General features: G+C 42.0%; 1 protein-coding gene across 1 annotated transcript; it reads left to right on the forward strand.

Annotated features, from left to right (window-relative positions):
- The first annotated feature begins 994 nt into the window (after positions 1 to 994).
- On the forward strand, positions 995 to 9,099 carry MGST1 (microsomal glutathione S-transferase 1). The gene is made up of 4 exons (XM_065862503.2): positions 995 to 1,119; positions 3,832 to 3,979; positions 6,044 to 6,138; positions 8,654 to 9,099. The coding sequence occupies exons 2-4, from the start codon at positions 3,854 to 3,856 to the stop codon at positions 8,898 to 8,900; spliced, it is 468 nt and encodes a 155-aa protein (XP_065718575.1). The 5' UTR covers positions 995 to 1,119; positions 3,832 to 3,853; the 3' UTR covers positions 8,901 to 9,099.
- The last annotated feature ends 617 nt before the right edge of the window (positions 9,100 to 9,716 follow it).

A 9,716-nucleotide genomic window follows, 5' to 3' on the forward strand; every position in this document is an offset into this window, starting at 1 on the left:
ATTTGCTGTGTTCGTAGCGAGAACAACCAATGTTGAACCCAGCTTCTACTGTCATTTAAAAGCAGTTTTAATACTACAATCCTTGCTCAAACAAGTTTTGCTTTGTTTAATGATTAATAAGAAAAGTGACAAAGGTCTGCACACACAAGTATGTAACACGGCATGAAGCACGGAAGTAACATCAATGAATGCTGAATCTATGTACCTAAGACCAGTTGCTCCATAATGATGTGGCTTTAAAAATTGTATCCCTTTCTGACTTCATACACATCTTTAGGATTATTTCTGAAATCTTTACTGGGCACTTGAGTACATTTATCTCTATCTTCTTCAGCCTTGTTTATCATTAACTGCTTAGCCACAAGCATTGCTCTGCTTACAAGGAGGAATGCTGTGGGAATAGAGCAATTTTCTCTGAAGAAGCAGCGTGAAGCTCAGATACCAGGTTTCCTCCCTTCATTACATCTTAGTGGTATGCGAAGTCCACAACCAGAGCTGAAGTTCCTTTATTCTGTTACACTTTGCAAAGCAACATGATGCATACCGATTGGAACAGAGCTAATGGCTTGGCAATGCAACCACTTTTAGATTTTTTTTTTCTTTGGTGAAAGTTCAGATCCACCAAAACAATGTCGGGGCGCAAAGTACTGAGACTTTAGTTGGTTTACATAGTGTTTCAGGTAAGCTTTGAGCCCGCTTGCGAGTTTGTGCATGCCTTGTCTCTCATGAAGCCTAGTTGGGTCACCACCTCTGGTTCACCGAAGTCCAAGGGTGTTCAGACAGTAAGGCTTTTTCGTGTTTTTTTTTCCCCCTGCTTTTCCTCTCAGGCAATGTTTGCTGGGGTCAGGGCACGAACCCCACCTGCACCGGGTGAGCCACCGCGGACGAACCGCCGGCTTGCGCCGCACGACACCCGTCCCAGAGCCTGCGGCCGCCCGCGGGGCTCAGCGGCTCGACGGAAGAGGGCAGCGGCCAGCACCTCCCGCGGCGAGCCGGACTGGGATCCGCCTCCGCGCCCAAAGGGGCGAGGCGAGGCGGGGGCGGGCCAGGCGGAGGCGCGGTGGCCGGCCCAGAGCAGCGGGACTCGTCGCGGTGTGCGCGCTCGCCGAGGGGACGCGGGTGAGCTGTGTGGGCGCTGCGCGGTGGCGGCTCCGGACGGCAGCGGAAGATACGCCTGTTCCCCCGCTCCCTTGCCGCCTTCTGGGCGCAAAGTCATGGCGGGGTGCGGGAAGAGGTCGCGGGGCGGTATCCGCTCCGCTGAACGCCGCGGGGTTTTACATCGGAGCCGCTGAAGCCTGTCGCACCGTGCCGGCTGCGTGTGGCGGGGCTGTTGCGGGGGTAGCGCCCCGGTGCTCCCCGCGGGGTCGGGGCTTTACTATCGTGCGTGTCCTCCCGCTCCCCCGGGGAGAACGAAGCGCGGCCATAGTGCGCGTAGCCCGGGCGGCGCTGATAAGCCCCGGGACCAGGGGGAGGGAGGGGGTGCTTGCGGCTGCGCTGTGCTGCGAGAGCCGCTTGTTTCGAAACGGAGTTTGCAGGGGGGCGGGGGGCCCCGGCGGGCCCTGGCGAGACGGGAGCGGCAGTGGCAATTGGAGTGTGCTTTGGGCGCGCTTTGAAAAGTCGCGTTTTAATAAACAGCCGGCGGTAACGTTGCTAATGGCAGCTGCAGAGTCAGACGGGGTGGGGACACGGTCACGCGTGGCCCGCCGGTGTAAGGAACAATTTAACGAAGGAATGTTGTTTTTACAAAACTGGGGACCTGGTGCCTGACCCCAGCAGGGGGGAAGGACCAAGAGACATCGGACTACGAATCCTTAGTGTAAAACGAAGTCTCTTCATACTGATCTCGGAATACAAACTGATTCCTGTATTTACAAGTTAATTTGGGGGAAGGGTAGCCAAAGAACGAGGAACCCATATTTTAAATAGATCGATAAGGGAAAGGATACTGCTCGGATTAGATGAACGAAATATGTAAACTGAGGCAGGCATCAGTGGGGCCTGAGGTGTCTACACCCACCCACTTCTAAGGCCCTTTGCATGGAATCTGGACTCGTGCACTTAACCAGGCGTGAGTTTTGCATTTGCACCACAGAGAAATGCGATATTGCCTTTGTGGTCTTAATAAGCCCCTTTAAGCCATGTGCTGATTTAGTATGCGGGGTTTATCTTTGCATTTCTGCAGGTGTTAAAACTATGAATTCTTTGGTGTACTTTTTGTAGTGAAGGCAAGGCCTGGACTTCATGGGAGTTTGGAGAGGCCAACACTACAAGTAGGGGAAACGGTTAAATGCCATGTAGTTCCAGTGGGACAAATGTAGACATGCTGGTAAACAGTTTCTCATGACTTCTCATAGTTTCCGGATGTATTTGTAGCACAGCTTTAAAATACAGGAAGGAAAAGCACTCTGGAGCCACAGATTCACTCCTTTTGTGGTGTGAAACGACGCAGGTTCTGTAGAAACTGCTGAGAAAAATCCTTGCTGAATTGCTGATTGTCTTGAGAACTGCTGTACCGTGAACTGAAAGAAAAGAAAGTTATACTGAATTCCTTGTAATCCCCAGGCCCAGTGCTTGGCCTGGTGACTCATCACCACAGCCACACAGGTCCAGACAAGGCTGGATTTCTTTCACTGAGCAAACAGCTGCTCACCTCCATCCTGCCCGCCTCCTCACCAAGGTTGTGCCTTCAGAGCAGTTGTCTCTACTGCTTTTGGCTTGTCCAGTTTCCGTTCTTTGGCTATAGCTGGTGGTGACTTGGTGCTGAAAGTGATAGGAGAGATAGTTAGAGCTATAATCAAGTTAATATTATTAACTTTTTTATTCCTATAGTTAAAATTATACTGTAGGAAATAATGAAGTTAACTATAACAAAAAGTACATTTATTTTGGTCTTGAGTGAAGCTAAGACTTACAAGTTTTACGGATTCCTACTCACTTAAGTGCATGGTTGAAGCTCTTGGTAAGGCAAAAGCCTTGCTCCATGCAGAGCACAAATTAAATGTGCAAGGGGCCATGCTTCGTGTTATGTGTGCAATTCAGTCCTCATCACATTCTTAACTTCATGGTGTTGATAAAGGTACCACCTCCGTACGATTGTGGGTTTGGTATGGTCTCACTAGAAAGAGAGTTCATTAACTTAAACCTCCCATGGTAAAAGCATAAATAGTTCTCTGCTTTTTGTCATTACAACTTAATCTTTGCCCATGAATCATGCTAAAAGCAATTTTTAAGAACAAGGTCTCAAAGAAGAAAAATGCATGTTTAACTCATTTTGATCACAAGTTATTGCTGGGTGGGAAGATACTGGGTAGTTGAAAGCTGAAGTGCAATTATAATTGTGTCATTTTATCAGAAGAAAAAAACTTAGACAATACTAATTTTCCTCTTTTAAACACGATTGTGTGTATAGTGTGTCATCACATGCTTTCTATCCTGGTAACTGCTTAGGGAAATTCACTAGTTCAAACGAATTGGTCTAAAATTGGTCTAACTACTTGTGTTGTTTCAAAAGGGTACTGATTTTTGTGGCTAAATCTTGTTCCTGCAATTGCATTCAATGTGCAGGTGTTTTATATTTTGACAGTTTAATAAGCAGATATAATGGAAGCAAAATGTTACATGATAATATAATTTCTCATCTTAAAATATTATATTATGCCATTGTGAAAATCAACTGTGGAAAAATCAATTTGTTTGAAAAGAAACTTTTCGCAGTGGCAAAATTGTGCCGTCATTGTTGTGATGCTGAAAAAAAAAAAGCTATCCTGACAATCTTCTTGTCAGAACTTTGGGTTGCTGTGAAGTTAGCTTAACTTTAATGTTTTTTTAAAGGTCGTCAGTGAGAAGTGGAGAAATGGCTAAATTGACTCGGTTAATTGACAATGAAGTCTTCTGGGCTTATGCCGCTTATGCAACTATTGTGCTTCTGAAAATGATGCTAATGAGTTCTGTAACAGCATACTTCAGAATCACAAGAAAGGTAAGGAACTGGGAATACTGTGTGGTAGAATAGATTGGAATTTGTATTGAAATACAGAGATATCACAGGTGTTTCTTTTCAGCTTTCAAATACTGGTGCTGTTCTTTTTCTTCCTCCACCCTTGATCGTCTAATGATATTCTGAGTTTGGCATGCTGGTGCTTTGTTGGTCTCAAATACATATCTTTAACCTAATTATGAGGCTGTATCTTAAAGTTGCACTTGACTTACTCTGCCCTTCTAAAACATTTCTATCATTTTTAAGTAGGAGTATTCAATAAGTGAAATTTCCACTATCTTCTTCGGTAGGGAATAGAACTTCATAGCAGAAAGCTGGTGTCCAGGGATTTATAAAGCAAATAAAATGTAATATGGAGCCATATTACATGAATAACCAACTAGTGGGGTCAGAAGAGGGGTTATGATGTGGATTTTTATACATCTGTAACCCTTTCATCCAGTAATTCTAAATGTCTTTATATTCCCTAATTATTTTAGCTTTTCCATTGCAGGCAGGTCATTACCTAGAAAAAAAAAATATATATATATATTTTCTTTCTAGAATGAGAGGCAGACTGAAAATTTATATGAATTGATGTGTAGGCTAGATAAGTATGTGAAATATCCACTGAGGTTTACTAAATATTGCATAAGTTGTATCTAGCTTAGGATAGAGTGCTCATGGGAAGCATTGTGTTGTGTTTGCCCTCTTCCTGGTCTTCTCTAGACATCTGCTCATGGCCAGTGTTGTAAACACTTGGTCCTGGGCTAAAAGAGCCCTGCGTTTTCCCCATGTGGCTGTTATTGTGAGATCTGCTTCTGCAAGACAATGTGTGCTTCAAAGATTTTGTTTCAGTCCTTCCGTTGAAATATGGCTTTTTGTTCCTGCTGGATGCAAGATAACCCAGCTGAGGTGTTCTGTTGTTCGTGAGGTCCTCAATAGCACAGCATCTGAGCTACTGCTGGTTTCTGATAACTCTGTAGGTCTTTGGCACAGCTGAAGATTGAGTATAGTAGAGCACACAGCCTGTCCTTTGTGTTCAAAATAGGACCTAGAGGTCTGTGTTGTAACCGTACTTCCTTTTGGTGTTGCAGAAGCATGTCAGCTGTATTGGTCCTATATGTAGATCCAGTGGCGTCCTGTGTTAATGCTCATACTGTACCATGATCCATATGTATGCAGGTGACAACAGGGCCTTCATTAATTTGGAGTACTTCATTTTCTTAAGATGGACAGTAGCATTACAAACAGACAAATTAGTAAAGAAATTCTAATTTCCTATTCAATATGAAAAAGTCTTTAAAATGTCTCCAGAATTTTGGGGCCAAAGGTATTTTGCAGAAATGGATCAAGACTGCCTCAGAAAGCAAACATGTAGTAGCTCTCCTAAAATCAAAAGCTTTTCTTGACTTAAGGCTGCGTAGCCTGAATGGTCCACAGAATGCATGCATTACCACATATGTCAGCAAGGAGAGATATACTGCAGCCTGTGCTAACTGAATTAAATATTATTTTCAAATAGTGTCTTACAGTATTTGAAGGTAATAAATGGTCATATAAGTGGCAAAATTCGTACCTGAGAGGAGAGGGAGAAACTTACTTGGTCATAAATGAGTATAGGAGTAAGACTCTTGGATGCTATTGCTGTGTGGACTTCTAAAGAAGGAAGGGATCCAAAAGGGCTTTCATATAATTTGTCAAGAATCATGAAAAAGAGACTTAGGCAGTACAGAGAATAATTGTAACTTCCAGGTCCTTATGTTCCTTCAGCCCCCTGGTATTACTCTAGGCTGAGTATCGGTTGTCTGCCATGCTTGTCCATCTTACAGGAAGGCTTTACATGCATAAACCGCCTTACATTTATTTGTCAAGGCACCAGCTACATACAGGCTAGGCCCAAGGAAACAGTAATGTAATAAACAAGGTATTATTCCACGTGCATTTAACTTCAGTTATGTGAGGTTATGGAGGCATTAGTAAAAAGAATGACCTTTATAGCAAGCTGCCATGACCAGAAGAACATTCTGGCTTCTAATGTCTCATGTGTGTTTATGTTTGAAATAGGCATTTGTCAACCCAGAAGATACAGCATCATTTGGTAAAGGTGAGAGCGCCAAAAAATTTCTGCGGACAGATCCAGATGTTGAACGTGTACGCAGGTAATGCACAGGAATCTTTTAAAATTATTTTAAATAGGACCATAACACTAAATCAGGAAATTAATTTCACCCAATTCTCTTTAGTAAGCCACTGTGTTTTGTATTGCTTTATGTAGTAATATAATAAATTGTCTAAATGAACAAACTGTTCCACATTCAAATGGTCAGCATGCATACTAAAAACAAGAAGTCTGCATCTGATTATAATAGCTACCTCTTGGATAATATCCTATATACATGGGGGAAGTGATGAGAAGATTGTGAAATATCTGGCAAATCATACTGAGTGGGAGTCAAACCCTGTGCTCTTTTTGCTGGATTGAATTGTGGTTACTCACTGATGTGTCAATTGTACAGGAAAGTTGACCAGCCTTCAGGAAGAATGCTGTTAGTAGTACAGCATTTTGCAGCCTGTGGTGTGTGTGTTTTGTTTTGCAAGATTTGGGGCAGAATGTAAGCCATTTTTCAGTGGGCTAAATGTTGCAGCTTATTTAATTTTATTTAGCAGATGACAATATCTTCTCTTACCAGAACCATAACTTTACAGATGTTGTTTGATACACCTGTGCTAACAAGGAACACTTCAGTGGAATACTGTCCATATCACTATTCCTTATGAATGAAGCTAGCTGTTTACTTACTATATATATTTTTATACCAAAAACTTGAATGTGAATGAACACCATTAGGGAAGATCTTGAAAATAAGTTATGGCTCTGATTTCAGAACAGTGCATGCTTGCAAAGATAGATGACTGGTGTTGTATTTCTGTGTGTCTGTTCAGGATTAAAATCTCAGAAAGAAGGATCAAATCTCAGTCGGCTGTAAAGATGCTGTGAACTTCCCTTTTCTCCTCTTTAGTGGGCCAGGGAGTTGTTACTTGTTTAATTTTCTGGTTACTGTATAAAAATTACTACTTTTTGGTGAGGAGTATCACAGTATCCCAGTATCATAGTATGTTTGGGATTAGAAGGGATCTCAAAAGATCATCTAGTCCAATCCCCATGCTGGAGCAGGAACGCCTAGGTGAGGTCGCACAGGAATGTGTCCAGGCGGGTTTTGAATGTCTCCAGGGAAGGAGAAGAATGCCACAGCCCCCCTGGGCAGCCTGTTCAGTGCTTTGGCACCCTCACTGAGAAGAAGTTTTTTCTCAAATTTAAGTGGAACCTCTTGTGTTCCAGCTTGATCCCATTACCCCTTGTCCTATCATTGTTTGCCACTGAGAAGAGCCTGGCGCCATCCTCGTGGCATTCTATTTGTAAATTCTCAGATGACAACCAAGTTGATACTAATTTTACAACCAGATGCCCTTTTAACTCAGATCATTACGTTAGAGAAATGGCTACCACCTCACAGAGTCATTTGCACAGGTTAGATTTTGAAAACACTGTATTATCTAGTCTGTAAGTCAGCTTGGTTCTAGCAATTCCATTGATGCTGCAGCATCCATTTTTTTCCTCCCAACAATGGTTCCTAATGGCAGTTTACTATATTTTCTTTTGCATGCTTCATGGCAACAGAGAATGCCACACAGATTTAACATGGCTTCCCTTCTGAATAAGTGGAATTTGTTGTGTTTATGGAGGTATAAAATACATTACTTTCTTCAGTATACTTTTTTGGAAAAAAATAGGAGCTGGAGGATATGTTTCCTTGCAATGATAAATGAGTTCAGCAAGCAGCTGCAAAACAGCACTATGTTCTGATTCTAGTTGGCTGTGAAATTTGACATAATTAGTAAGGCTTAGAGGTTGCTTCAATCAGTAAGTTTGGCTGGAAGTATAATTTATCTGAAGAGGTAAAAGGGAGCACGGAAGGATTACAAAGAGGCATGATAGAATACTTCCAAGATCTGAAGTTCAGTCTCAAGACATTTTTGGTAAATTATATTATAGTTTCAAAATTTCGAACATTTTTCAGCTATTTTAGTGCTTAGTAGCAAAGAAGATGAACCAAAAGTGTAACTGTCACACCTGTTAGATGCTCAAAAATAGCATTCTTCAAGGTGATTTGATAGAATGCTTCATATATAGGATATTTAATATTTTCTTTGTGGAGGCTACAGGCTGAGTTTATGGGATTGAAATATACTATCTGGGTCATGAAGTCTAGTAGTTGCAGTCACAATCCAGTTAACTGATGTTGAGTTGAGAGATGCTACAAGAGAATTCCAGCTGTCTTCTTCCCCACTTTTCCTTGCATTCTCATGCACCCAGGTGAACTCATGTACCTCTTGTAAGTCCCTAGTATTATGAAGATTCTGAGGAATACCTAAATCCATTCGTGAAAATATCAGAGGCCTAGAAATGTGGGGTGTGGCACAAGACATGTGATGTCAGGTGAGTATACCAAAATCATTTCAGTAGCTGCATCAAGTCCCCACTGCTGAAGAAGCCAACGGTTGTATTACGGCCTTGACAGTAGCTTTCTTTGAAGACGCTGACAAATATTGAGGCTTGAAGTGGTTTATTCAACAAAATGTAACGCTGTAAACCAATTTTGCTTCTTTCCCCAGGGGCCACCTGAATGACCTTGAAAATATTGTCCCATTTCTTGGCATTGGACTGCTGTATGCACTCTCTGGCCCTGAGCTGTTCACAGCCTTGCTGCATTTCAGGATCTTTGCTGGGTCTAGGATCCTTCACACTTTTGCGTACTTGATCCCTCTTCCCCAGCCCAGCAGAGGTTTGTCTTGGGCAGCTGGGTATGTAGTGACCATCTCGATGGCGTACCAAGTGCTGAAGACAGCGTTGTACCTGTAGCAGAGTCATAGCTTCTATGTACCATTCCATATTCCATGCAAAGTTTCCAGCAGTGTATGATGATGTCTTGAATGAGCCAGAATGAGTTTTCCATGGTGACTGGAATTTGGTTTTTAACAGATGCTTTTCATTCCTGTTCAGAAATATTTCTTTTTAGAGGAAAAAAAAAAAAATCCTTTTCCCTGTATTCCCTATTCATGAGCTGCATTGCCAAAATATTAGATTGAATGTTCCCTTTGCGATTTGTCAAGTGCTTACAATTCTAAACGTGCAATGATGCTGTATTGATAGCATGTGTGGTAATTTTCTACAGATGCACTATTTTTGGCTGTAGCTCTGAAGTCTAAATCAATAAAGACAAGAGGAAAAAAAGCGTGTTTGTATTTTTGTTTTCATTTTGACTCTTCTCACTGCAGCCAGCAAATAGCATGTCGCTATGTATCACGAAGAGATTCCAATCACAGAGTTCTTTGAAGACTGCTTACCTTAATAATAAGATATAACCAGTAATGCTAGGCTTGCAAAAAAATCTTTGATGAAATTGTTTGTATAATCCACTTTGGGTTTAGAGAACCCAAACCATTGCAGCTCCATTTCAGTTGAATAGATTAAAAAGAAAAAAAAAAAGTATTTGGGCTAAAATCTGTTCGGTGATACTGGTGAAAATTAGAAGTAATTCCTTTTGTTGAAGTTACTTCATGCAAAGGCTCTTTTGACAAGTCTAGTTGTCATTGCTACCCGCATTCAGGAACAGCATTTTTAACTTGTTTTGCATCAAGCTTCTGTACAGAAATCTTATTCTGAAGAGGAATACCT

This window comes from Patagioenas fasciata, chromosome 1, assembly GCF_037038585.1.
Source record: "Patagioenas fasciata isolate bPatFas1 chromosome 1, bPatFas1.hap1, whole genome shotgun sequence".
Lineage (NCBI taxonomy): Eukaryota > Metazoa > Chordata > Aves > Columbiformes > Columbidae > Patagioenas > Patagioenas fasciata.

Excerpts from the sequence above, each read along its gene's own strand:
- MGST1 (XM_065862503.2), top strand. The coding sequence starts at position 3,854 with ATGGCTAAATTGACTCGGTTAATTGACAATGAAGTCTTCTGGGCTTAT. Across the intron at positions 3,980-6,043 it reads ACTTCAGAATCACAAGAAAG|GCATTTGTCAACCCAGAAGA; the intron begins GTAAGGAACTGG and ends TGTTTGAAATAG. Across the intron at positions 6,139-8,653 it reads GATGTTGAACGTGTACGCAG|GGGCCACCTGAATGACCTTG; the intron begins GTAATGCACAGG and ends TTCTTTCCCCAG.